Here is a 13,372-nt window from a genome sequence, read left to right on the forward strand (position 1 = left end):
CAACAGAAATGAATGCACATGTGCATATATTTATGCTAGTTCAATTTATTATTGACTCAAATTGAAAAGCAATGTTCATTAACAAATAATATAATAGATATTTAGAATAGATATTTATATAATCATTCTAAAAAAAAGATACTGTATTTTTTTCTTTGACTTTATATGTTGAATTATGTCAATAACTCGCTTAATGTTGCCAGGTGCTTCCATTTCTAGCTGTTTCATATTGGTCATGGCAAACTGGTATTATTACTTTGCAGACTGAAAAGGTCGGTTTCTTTCTCTCTTTTGAATAGCTCTGATATACCTGAACTCTTTTTTTTTTTTTTTATAGTAACTTAAATCATTCCTGTGACCATAAACTTGTGGATTTTAGCTTAAGAGAGGACCTTGCTATTCCAGAATTCCTGTTTCAGACACAGAAACACTGAAATCCCTTATCAAATTTACCTGAATCCTATTTCTTAATTCAATATTAACCCATTAAAGCTTAGAAACTATTTTCCCCCCAGAATGATTCAGTCACTAAAACAGACCGAGAAAATTTTATGAGCCTTATGACATTAAATATGATAATAAATGAATAGAAAATGGTCTAGAAATATTCTTCATTAAAAGTTATACTCTGTATCATAATTACACTTCTTGAATTGCTTCTCTTGGTTACAGGTATAAGATTCTTGATATGATAAAAGGACACTTTCATAGCATACTACCTTTCATCTATATATTTTATCTTTTTCTTTTGTGAGTCATTCACCTATGAAGATGGCTCTTTTGATAATATGCTCTAGATGAGTTAAGGTGAACTAACTTGTATTCCATTACACAAAACCCAGAGATATATATATATATATACATACACACACACACACACACACATAATTTTGTGAGAGGTTAAGACTATGTTAATCCACTCATTCAATAATTACTTATTGCCCTGTTTTTGTACTAGGTTCTAGGATAGTAACACATATCACCAAAATAGAATCATGTTCAGAAAATGACTTTTTAAAAAATTTTACTTTAAGTTCTGGGATACATGTGCAGAACATGCAGGTTTGTTACACAGGTATACATGTGCCATGCTGGTTTGCTGTACCTATCAACCTGTCATCTAGGTTTTAAGTCCCACACGCATTAGGTATTTATCCTAATGCTCTCCCTCCCCTTGCCCCCGACCCCACCGACAGGTTCCGGTGTGTGATGTTCCCCTCCCTATGTTCTCATTGTTCACCTTCCTCTTTGAGTGAGAACATGTGGTGTTGGTTTTCTGTTCCTGTGTTAGTTTGCTGAGAATGATGGCTTCCAGCTTCATCTATGACCCTGAAAAGGACATGAGCTCATTCTTTTTTATGGCTACATAGTAAGAAAATGACTTTTAAAGGAATTAAATGACTGGGGACTGGGCGTGGTGGCTCACACCTGTAATCCCAGTGCTTTAGGAGGTCAAGGCAGGTGGGTCACCTGAGGTCAGGAGTTTGAGACCAGCCTGACCAACATGGTGAAACCCCATCTCTACTAAAAATACAAAAATTTACTGGGCGCGGTGGTGGGCGCCTGTAATCCCAGCTACTCGGGAGGCTGAAGCAGGAGAATCGCTTGAACTCACGAGGCGGAGGTTAGAGTGAGCCAAGATCGTGCCATTGTACTCCAGCCTGGGCGACAAGAGTGAAATTGTCTCAAAAACAGAACAAAACAAAACAAAACAACAACAAAATATTAAATGACTGCAGGGGTTGGGCATGGTGGCTTATGCCTATAATCCCTGTACTTTGGGAGGCTGAGGCAGGCGGATCACCTGAAGTCAGGAGTTTGAGAGCAACTTGGCCAACATGGTGAAAACCCATCTCTACTAAAAATAAAAAATTCAACAGGCATGGTGGTGGGCACCTGTAATCCCAGCTACTCGGGAGACTGAGGCTGGAGAATCGCTTGAACCCAGAAGGCGTAGGTTGCAGTGTGCCAAGAGATCGAGCCACTGCACTCCAGCCTGGGCAACAGAGAAAGAATCTGTCTCATTAAAACAAACAAAAAACTCCCAAAACATTAAATGACTGAAGGTAGGCTATTTTGGCCATAATAAGTTAATTCTTTTGAACTGTGTCAAGTAATAGTTCTTTTATCCTTTTAAGAAAGATGCATGTGTCTACGAGAAAGCTATCTCTTGAGATTCTCAGGAGTAACACTGTGTAGAATTCAAGGAAGATCTAGTATTGCGGATATTGTTTTGTCTGTTCAGTAGCCAAGTTTATGAACTTTCTCTCTAAGTTTAAGTTGCCCAGCTGGTATGCACAATACCTAAGGTGCCCTGTGTGTCTGGGTTACATAGGTGCCAAGACTGATTTCCCTCAACCTTCAAGGGGCTGCCTGGCACCCAGACAGCTTAAGCCTCAGGCTGGTGAAGGCAGCCTCTTTTTTTTCTTGTTTTCTTGCTCTGTCGCCCAGGATGGAGTGCGGTGGTGCGATCCTGGCTCACTGCAACCTTGGTCTCCCGGGTTCAAGCAATTCTCCTGCCTCAGACTCCTAAGTAGCTGGGACTACAGGCATGCACCACCATGGCTGGCTAATTTTTTATATTTTTAGTAGAGATGGGGTTTTACCATATTGGCCAGGCTGGTCTTGAACTCCTAATCTTGCGATCCACCCGCCTTGGTCTCCCAAAGTGCTGGGATTACAGGGATGAGCCATTGCGCCCGGCCCAGCCTCTTCTATTTACCCTGGGGAGTGCTTATGTATCATCCCTTACTATGGAAGGCAGTGGGCACCATGTTGTGTGACCGGATTCTTTCAGTCTTCTATCTTTGCTTCTCCTTGTCTGCCTTCCCACCTTCCAACCGCATAGTTTTCTGAACAAATTCTCATCTCTGTTGGGCTAGCTTCTTTTTCCAGTCAGCCTAGGATTTGCTGGCCTTGAGTTCAGTCAGTGGCTACTGTTTGGCAGCTCAGATCCCCTGTAAGGCAAAACCAGCAATCTACTGAATAAACCTAGCATTAAGCTGAGAAAAATAATGAACAAAGCTAACACCATCCATTAATTTTCTCATTTTGACTTACCAACTGATGACAAGCAAGGACTAGATAGTGGGGCCTTCACTTTATGTACCAGTTTTTTCCCTATCAGTGTACCATGTAGTAGTGCACTTTATACAGTTTCTTGGCAGAGAGGTCTAAGGCAAAATTGGTAAAGAAAGTTTGAAATATGGATTATGCATATTTATTTCTAAAAAATGAAAAAAATACATGAAGAAAACACTTACCCTGATAGGCAAAATAATCTGTGTGAAGATGAGAGCTGGTGTGGTTTGTAGTAAGGGCAACGAACTAGGCTGATAACATCTGGGCTTTTTTCCCAGCTCTGCTACCTTTATACCATGTGACCTCAGGCCCGGTATCTTACCTCCCGAGCTTTGGTTTCCCCATCTCAAAAGGACATAATCATACTTGCCATCCCAACCCCAAAGGGATGTTGTGAAAACGATATCAAAGTGGTTGGAATGCTTGAAAATGCTAGGACATTCGTATGATGTCAAAGAATGATCTTGGATCTAAGATCAAAGAGTTTAGGCACTTTGAGGTTAGTAAGAAATTTGGGTCAAATGCTGAAGTAGGGCTGCTACCACTACAGCAGTTTTCTTTCAAAATTTTAACTACAATACAGAATTATCATAGAGTTATATATTATTTCACATAAATAGAATTATTAAAATTAGGCTTTAAAGTGATCATATTTGTTCTGAAATGTAAATCTTATTTAAAATTTATTTTATATAATCTAAATAAGATACAAGGACCAATATCATTTTTCTCACCAGAGATCTGATACAAGGACCAATATCATTTTTCTCACCAGAGATCTGACCATATTCACAATGCAAATTGGTATTTATGAGAAGTATCTGTACCACAACATTTTGGAATTACATATGTATATATACATATATATATACTCAATTATATGTATATAAATATTCCATTTTATGAATCATGCCAATGTCTTTTATATGATCTACAATGATATAAATGCAAATTCAATTGTCTAAGCATAATTCATCAACCTAATAATTTTCTTTAGCTGAGTCTCAGATGGTGAGATCATGCATTTAAACAGATATAATTACTATTTTTAATCAGTGATTGTAACATGAAGATCTGAATCTTTACCGTTAAGTGAGATTCTATATGCTATTTCCTTTCATTTCTTTCCCCAATGCACTGAAAAAAATTAGATATTTTTATTTTACCTTGCTCACGAGCAAATTCCAAACAGTGTATATTGTTCATCCTCACTCAGACAGCACAGACCAAGTAAAATGTCATCCATCTCATTAATAAGTACGTTTTTCTTTTTTTTAAATTGTATTCTCTGCGTATACTTATTAATACAACTAGAAAACCATTAATTATGACTTAATTTATTCCATTTGATACCCAAATATTTAAGAGCATGGTGTCCCCAGTGGACAGAAAATAATAAAAGGAATACTTGGTGGTAATAAACTTAGAACAAAGCCATTAAATAAAATTTATTTCTGTCTTACTGTTGTCTTACCATTATAGGATTAAGATCTTTTTAATGGCATTGAAAGATAGACTTTAAGATTTCTGCAAGGTCATTCCTCTGTTATGGGGCTTACTTGGCTCCTGAGGAAGTATCAGTTGATATTGTGGGTTTGGAAAGGCTCAGTTAGCATTTCTTGGGCACTGAGTATTTAATCTATCTCTGTTTTAAACACGAGCTGACACCCTGAGGCATCCCTTAGACTATTAGAGACAGACTTAACGGGTGACCCACTAGGAAATTTGGTGTTTAAACAGAAAGAGATAATCATTTGTTACTGTGGACAGAGAGTGACTGAGAGATTTCTAAAAATATATTTTACATATATTCAAATAGTACTTACCATGTACCAGCCTCTCCCATGCTCTTTACAGGCATTGATTCATTTAATTTAATCCTCACAACAATGACTGCACCGACTAGGGTTGTTTTCTGGTACAATAGATAAAAGTCCACACCTGGGGAGAGATAATCAGTCTTAACAAGTACCGTGGGGGACACTTGCCAAGAGATAGGGTTAAAATTAGGAGAGATACCAATGGCAGTCATCTGTGCCAGCTAGGTTCATCTGTACAGTCTTCAGATTTCTTAAAGATGAATCATCAAATTCTACCATGTTACTACTTCTCTCTTAGTTTTATCGTAACCTTTCCTTTGAATAAGCCAACCTTGCCTGAGAAGAATGGTCTACTACTAGGTCAGCAAAGGTACGTAACTCTCTTTTGACTAGTGGTATGGTGGTCTTTGCTTTGTAATCAACCAGTCGAACTGATGCAAATAAAGAGAAAAGTCAGTGGGATTGGAGAGGGGAATACCACAATTTTTGCTTCCTCAGCATTCATGACTTAATTTGCTTGCATAGGTTTTCTTTATTTACAAGTGAGTTTCCTTTTAATGTTGTTCCACTTTGCATTTCAAATTTCCCTTAAGCAACTAAAAATGTTACAAAACAGTGTCATTACCTTTCATATTAAATATCAAATTAGCCAAAGAAGTTGAGTTGTGAGTACTCCAACAAGCAAAATATTAAAAAATGAATTTCAACTTGGTGATTCCACCTAGTGAACTAACGGGATATAAGGGAACCTCTTACGTCCCAGACGCCATGCTTAGCATTATGCACAGTTACCCATTTAATCTCACAGCCTTGCAGGGGGTATTATATCCACTGTTTGAGGGTGAAGAAAACAGGCTCACACAAAGTAGTAGCTTCCAGGGGTCTCACAGTTAATACTAATGTAAGGCTTGGGCTTATAAATTAGGTGTTTCAGGTTCCACATTGCACAGCACTATCTCAGAGACTGTCGAGGGCATGGGTATCCTGATAAAAACGTACCAAATTTATTGGTTATCAACGACAGTTCCATTTGCAAATACTGAGTAAATGGCAGTAGGGCATCCCGCCATTTCCTGCATGATTAGTTGAAAAAGAAACACCTGCGCACACGTATTTGAACAATGTGATATAGCTAAGGACCTGGACAAAGTCAGCTAGCAGGAAGAAGCATTTGAACAAAGGGTAGACCACGACCTAGGAGGTGGATGAAGACACCCGTCCGTTTGCCTCCTGAAGCAAGATGGGGCTGAGGCGTCAAGCGCCTATTGGCTGCCCGGAAGCCTTTTCAGCCCCGCCTGATTACAGCAAGGACGACCCAGGGTTCACCTTCAGCGGTGAAGGCAAGTCCTGGTATAAGGGAAGCACATAGGTCCGCGCCACATCCTGACACAGTTTCTACAAGAAGGGCGGGATGGGAGGGGGGATTCGTTAATCCAGGTCAGAAATACACCTTGTTCCTCGAGGGAGGATTTTGGAAGGAAATTCCACCCGCGAAGTCTCCTTTTGGAGATGCCCTTTTCCTTTCAGGTACAACATCCTTCATTATGTACCCCCAGGATAGAATGTATCCAGGACTCGCAACGCGACCCTTAGTCCCCAGTAGTGAGGCCACCGCCGGGCCCCGGGCGGGCGGGAGCGGCGGTGACGCAGGAGGCGGCGGGGCCCCGGTGCGGCCGGCGCGAGGAGGGGGCTGCTCGGCGCGGACCTATCAGGACGCGCGGTGTTTCGGGCGCGGGGAGGGCGGCGGCCTCCAGGTTTCCTCGGGGCCCGGCACAGCGCCGCCTGCCGAATTCCGAGAGAGCGCGCGGAGCCCGCGGGGGTCTCCGAGCGCGCCCGCCGGTCCCGGTTTTCCTCCGCGGCTCCCCCCGCCCTTTCACGTCCGCCTCTTTCTCCAACCAGACGCGGCTCCGACGGCGCTCGGCCTCCTGTTCTTCGGGCTCCCCGGCTCTTCCCGCAGCGCGCGTCGCCCGGTCGCTCTTCGCCTGGTGTCTGCGGGCCCGGCGGGGGCGCCTCACCCCGGGCGCGCGGCGGTAATGCCGCTGCCGCCCTTGCGGCCAGGCAGGCAGCTGGCGGCGGCAGGAGTCGGAGCGCGTTCGTCGCTGGCCGGGACGCCGCCCTGGCCTGTGCTCAGCTCCCGCGGCGGCCGCGGGGCGCCGGGGCCCGGCGCGGCATGAGGAGGAGGAGGCTCGGTGCAGGAGAGCGCCCAGCTCCTCGGCCCCCAGGGCTCCCGCGGGCCCCCGCGCGTCGCGCGCGCTGGTTGCGGCCCCGGCGCCCACGCTAGCCCCGCGCAGGCACGAGACGCCGCAGCCCGGAGCAGAAGGCGGAGCAGGAGGCGGCGCAGGCCTGCCGAGAGGACGCGGGCGGCGCGGACCTTGAGCGCGGAGCTTCGCGGCGGGACTCCGCCGGGCGCGGGTAGCGGTGCCGGGCGTACTGCAGTTCGCTGCCCCTCTCCGCAGGGGCGCCGCCGCGCGCAGCCTGCGCCTCTCCCCACCTGCAGCTCCTCCTCCCGCCGCTGCCGGGCGAAGAGAACGCGCCTCCTTGCCCTTCCCCGGCCTCCTTGGGTCCTGCCGTCCCCAGGCCCCCAGCTCCCGTCCCCTCTCCCTCCTCCACCTCTTCCCCCTCGGCCTCCGCGCCTCCCCTCCCCCGACTCTCTGACCCCCATTCATTCCGTCCGTTCCCTCCCATTTCCTCCTTTCTGCTCGGGTCCTCTCCCCAGAGCCTCCCCGCGCGGACCCCGCTGCAGTCTCGGGGTTCTTAGCACATTTATGGAAGTTTAGGGCCTGGACAGTGGCCCCGAATCCGGCGTGAGAGCGCAGCCTGGGCTGCTGGCCGGGAAGAGGAAGATGTCTGTGCTCAGGCGGATGATGCGGGTTTCCAATCGCTCCCTCCTCGCCTTCATCTTCTTCTTCTCCCTCTCTTCGTCCTGTCTGTACTTCATCTATGTGGCCCCGGGCATCGGTAAGCACCGAGACACACCCTCGCTTCCCCTGGTCACACCACAGCCAGCGCAGGCTGTTAAGGATGTTACTTCTGGGATTTGGAAGCTGTTTAAACAGGGGCCCGCAGGAAAGCGTTTTGTTTTAAATATTATTTCAGAAGTGTCAAACTGCTGCAGGGCATGGCTTTGGTATGTGAGTTTTGTTAATTCATGCATTTTGTTGATGCGTGTTTGTTAATAAAGTAAAAGATTGCATTAAATAGACATAGCAAAATTAGTGTGATGGCCCGGGATGCCCTAGTCGCTTTCTTGAGTGTTCATGACAGCCTTATCCATTTAATGTTAAGTCTTTAAGCCTAAACTCAGTGCTTAATCATAGTTTTATTCAAACACTCTCGGGTATAAGAACTGGTTGTAAAAATATGGAGGAGCCAACAACAGGGAATGTGATTGAGTCCAACGATGTGTGTATTCTAGGGTCCTAGGTCGCTTTTTTAGAAAGGGGTCAGTGGACATTTGTGCCATACTTGGGGAATTTTAAGGCGATGAGTTGTCTGTAAAAACAATGCTCCTTCATCTTAGTCTGCTTGGGTCTGATTTTCAAGGGTAGGTTGCCTTTGCTACCTGTTAGGATGACTTCTGAGAAAATAGTGATTAAAATAACCATTATCTAAGGGAACTTGTAGTTTAAAATGTTAACCTGTTTATCATTTTTTGGCCTTTGGTGCAAAATACACTTTTGTAAAACTACTTAATTTAGCTGTATTACATATCCTAATTCCTTGTCCCCCTTTTGTTGAAAAGGAGCCAATGTGGCGTTAATTCTAGTGAATGAAAAATAGGAACTTCACATGCATATTAAAATAAGTCATATTTCCAAAACTTTTCTGAGTTTTTCCTGGCTATTATGTATTTAATGTTCAATTACTTAGTAGCAGTGACCATCTCCTCTCATTTCTCCTTACACACTGTGGCCGTTTGAGCCAGCGAGTTATCTAAAAATAAAATGCCCCTTACAGAGTGAAAACACCTGCAGAATTTTGAGATGGAATGATCAGGGTATTGTCTTGAGTGTAGTAGGTTATTATAATGAATTGCAGCTGGGAAGGATGATGGAACCCTCACCCAGACTGCTTCATTTCTTAAAATTACTATGAGACTTTTCCTTTAGTACATTTTTGGATTCAGTGAGATGTATAAAACTCAGATGATGATGTTTGAGAAGAAATGGATTGTGAAACGATGTATCCCAAAAGAGAAGTTTTAGGGTAAAGTTTGAAGAATATTTTAACATTATTGCAGTTTTCCTTTAGGCCAGAAAAAAACAAAAAACCTCACAAAAACCTATCCCTTGAACCCTATAGTACAAATGACAGTGGTAGCTTAGTGGCTTTGATATTATCTAGATATTCAACAAGGGCTTGCTTTATTTTTTGCCCTTTTGGAGTCTTATAAATTAACTCTTCATTCTATAGCAATTTTTACTTTCTCATGTAACTCTTCAGAAGTTCGGACATCTTTGGGGTATGTTATTTTACTAGGGATTTAACTTTGAAAGATTTTGGAGAAAAAGTTTTTTTCACACTTACATAACAATTTTCCCACTTTCTTAGTATTATGAGTAACATGTTAAAGTTACATTACTCAAAAAGCTAACCAAAGGAAATCAGAATTCTAGTCATCCCTTTTTTTTAAAGTTAGTGCACCAGCATATTATTTGTAGGTTCTTAATTCAATTTCTGTGAAATACTAATAAATTTTTCTTATTTGAATGTTTAATGTTTGCCATAGAACAGTCACTGATGTAGTGTAAAAATTTTGGCAAATGTCTTGTAGGCAATTAGATTGACATGGCTTAATCTACTCTGTTTTTGTAGGTCTTATAAATGATAATAAGTTATTAAAACCAGTTAGAAGAGTGTAAACCAAAAACTTATAAAATGCTGTGAACTTGTCAAGCTGAATTTGTTTCCAAAACCCTGAACCATTTAGCTAAAAAAAAAAGCCTCCTTTTTAATCTTTTGTATCTTTAAGTATTGGGAAGCAGTTTTCTAAAATTCAAATTTTTGCTTGAAAGTTTGAATTTTATCATTGGTAACAAATACTGTCAGTTTTTCTTGAAGTGTCCAGCTCACTTTGCTCATTTTCGAGAAAATGTAGGTCAGATACACAAGTTTAACCATAGTTTTTCAGTTGTTCTTTCAAGGAAAAATGATGTTCCATGAAAAATGTGGCTTGTTGAATTCATACTGCAGCAATCAATCAATTGCACAAGTGCTTCAGATTTCTTATTTATGAGACATATCCAGAAGTAATTAGGTTCTTATAACTAGTTTTTATTTGATGTATGTAGATTTTTCTTGAAATAACAACTTCAAGAAAACAATTCATATTTTAGCCTGAATTACATCTTGGGGCAAAATGTGTTTATGACTAAAATATGTGTTGTATGAGTACTTTTTATGTGCCCTAAATAAACGTTTCAGATCTCCTCTGTTAAGAAATTACTATTAATCCTACCATATCAACCCGTTTGGTAGACTTTAATTCTATTTCCCTACTTCTTCTCTGCCCTGAGCCCTGGGTGTGTCATGGGCCTTCTTCCCAGGTAGATCTTCTGTCATTTTAGTTTCTCCTCTTTGCCATTGTGAGCAGATACGTCACAGTTGTAGACAGCATAATCTGTTTAGTTTCCAGTGTTTTCAGATGCTCCTCGGCATTTCTGGACTATTTGGGTTGTCAACTACAGGGAGTTCCGTGGAACTCAAAGCTCATTATTTTCAAGGAAACATTTTTCTTGAAGTGTCTGATGCATACAGGAAACACAGGGATTGTCATTGTATTATAAACCTTACTACTCAGGGAAACTGGAGGGCAGACACCTGCCCCATCACCACACCATAGGACGTCCATGGACAAATTGCTCTAGTCCACCCAGTAGAGGCCAGAGCCGTAAATTATTTCTTATTCTGTGTCTACCTTTGTGCATGACTGCAAAGATGAGTGCAGTTTCTCTCCAAGGTTTTGACTTGGCTGGATTGCGAATAGAATTGCATTTAATAGGAAACCTTTGTTAATATGACTTCCAATATAACATAGTCATTTTCTTGCTGTCATATCAAAGATGAGCTGACGTGTAAGTTCATTCAACAATAGGAGTGGTGCACCCAAGAGAGGCTGGACATTGTTTGAGTATGGAAGATAGATGACTAAGACTTAGTTTCTTCCCTGAAGTACAATGGAATGAGCCCCATAAAACGGCTGTAGTAAATCCTTGGAAGGCATGTGGTGGGGAGTGAGGGCTGGTTAAGGATTTCCAGAGGAGAAAGTGGTTGAAATGGAATGGATATGATTTATCTGGACTGAGCAAAGGGATCCTAGTCAGAGGGAATAGCATGAGCAAAGCTTCTAGAAGATGGGAGTAGCTCCATCCAGCTACTGCTTAGGGCTTGGAGTGGCACATGGGCCGGGTTATGAAAGGTCTCTAGGGCTCCAGTGCCCAGCCCTGGTGTTCAGATGCATGAGGTCTTTAAAATTCCTGGCAGAGAGAGACTGGTCTTTGTTCATACAACTTTATCAAAGCTGTCTGTGATTACAAAAACATTGATAGTGCCTGTAAGCAGTGGGGCAATATAATGGGAGGAGATTACATAACTTCCCTGGGAGTGGGGATTTCACTGTCCATTTGACTCACCAGAAGCCCTGACCTTTCCTGGACACACTGATGGGCTGTTTTGCTCTCTGGGTAGAGGTGAAATCTGGTGGGGCCACTTTGGTCTGACTTCTCTGGACCCTTGGAGGAATTATCTGGCTGAGTGCTTTGTTATTTGGGCCTCCCTGGGGTGTGTGCCCTGCTGGGAATGGTGGAGGTGATGGCGACGGGTAGTCAAAGTGTGGGGTCTATGTGCAAGCATGTGTGTTGTGGGGGAGCTATCTTAGGTCCTTTGCTCAGAGTCCCTCTGGCATTTTGGCTGGGGTTCTTCCTGGGCTAGCACAGAAGGTAGCTAGTTACCCTGCAGCTTTGTTATAGCCCTTTAGCCTCCTGGCCCTGGCAAGTGGGCCTGGCTGTGTTCTTTGGAGCTGTTATAGTCTGCTTTGTTTCAAAGGTCTTTCAGTTTTATTCACCCAGTGCTCTGATCTGCATGACCCATTTCAGGAGTTCAGATTTGGGCCAAGGTACTGGGCATGTCTTTTCTCTGGGCCTCCCTTACTGGCCACGTGTCCCATGCTTTTTTTGTCTTGTAAGTAGCAGGAAATGTCACAAGTTTTGAAAACGATGCAATCCATTGGTTTAGAGTGACCTTTCTAGCATGAAGGATGGGTAATAGGGGGAAATGGACAATAGAAGATTAGAACCATTGAGGTTGGTAGTTCATCAGGGCAGAATTGAATGGATGGGAATGGTGGGTTTGAAGAAACAGGAATAGCTTTAAGATGAGGCTTGGATTCTAGCTTAGACATTCAGGTAGCTATTAGTAGGGAGTATAGAAAGGCACGTCTTTGGGGGGCTATTTTGATTTTAGAGAAAATGAGTTGGGATCCCTGTGTGATATCCAGGAAGAATTAGTAGGTAGGCAGATGGAAGTAAGGGCTTGCAGCCCAGGAGAGAGATTTGGTTGTCTTCCTCATGTAGGTGAATGGTATTTATCTATTTATCCTCCAACACCCCTGAGTAATAAAACTCACTTCTGCAACTGGAAGTGACTCACTGTGTTACTTCCTCTGAAAATGGAATCACGGGGGTTAAATTGAAATACAGAGGAAGACCAAGTATAGTTTCAGAGTGTCCGATGAGATTTGCTACCCTCCTTCTCACTCCCTAGCTTTGTTACAAGAGTCACCGGGTCCATTTCACACTCCAGAGATGTGCTGGCTTTCTTAGAGATTGTTTGCACAGTCAGATTGCCATTCCTGAGTAGCATATGTAACTCAGCTATATCTCTTCAGTGTAAACTAATCCAAATCTCATGGCCTTGTGGGAAATTAGGCAATATTGAAGAAAACTTGATTCATTGAAATCTGGCAATGCTAACTGCTATTTTCCACCTTAGCCTTTCTTTTACAAATACATTTGGTAGGTCTGTTAAACAATGTGGCAGAGTAAGGCAGTGATGTGTTTTTTCTGCAGCAGTGCTTATCATTACTGCCTTTAATGTTTATTAGAGATAAAAATAGCCATGTCTGTGATTACTTTTAGAAGAGAAACTTGTAACCTAGGTTTGTAGTGTCTGTATGTAATAGGTATTCCAAATACTCCAAATACTATTTGAATTTGCTTGGGAATAGAATGCATTTTCCTTTTGAGGCAGCGTGGTACACAGTAGTTAATTTGCTAACCCATCCTGTGGAAAGCCTGTTTCTCATAGGTTGTCCTGCTGGGCTTCTCAGGGCACTTGTCCTTCTGGGCCTCATCTCTGATGGTTCTAGCTGTGGCTTTTCCTCTCACCCTCAGAGCCCTTGCATTTGCCCCTCTCTCCAAGGGCCCAAGGCCAGGGGAAACTTGGGCACAGAAGCATTGGTTTCTGGAGCCAGA

General features: G+C 43.0%; 1 protein-coding gene across 3 annotated transcripts in view; it reads left to right on the plus strand.

Annotated features, from left to right (window-relative positions):
* Positions 1–7,428: 7,428 nt before the first annotated feature.
* B4GALT6 (beta-1,4-galactosyltransferase 6) overlaps positions 7,429–13,372 on the plus strand; it is a 62,939-nt gene continuing 56,995 nt past the window's right edge. For 2 of the 3 annotated variants that reach the window (XM_026455163.2, XM_026455164.2), the window contains exon 1: positions 7,429–7,859. In XM_026455163.2, coding sequence (XP_026310948.1) covers positions 7,745–7,859 — 115 coding nt within the window. In that variant the 5' untranslated portion in view covers positions 7,429–7,744. The remainder of the gene's footprint in view (positions 7,860–13,372) is intronic. The other variant, XM_026455165.1, reaches the window with a different exon arrangement.

This window comes from Piliocolobus tephrosceles, chromosome 18 (genome assembly GCF_002776525.5).
Source record: "Piliocolobus tephrosceles isolate RC106 chromosome 18, ASM277652v3, whole genome shotgun sequence".
Classification (NCBI taxonomy): Eukaryota; Metazoa; Chordata; class Mammalia; order Primates; family Cercopithecidae; genus Piliocolobus; species Piliocolobus tephrosceles.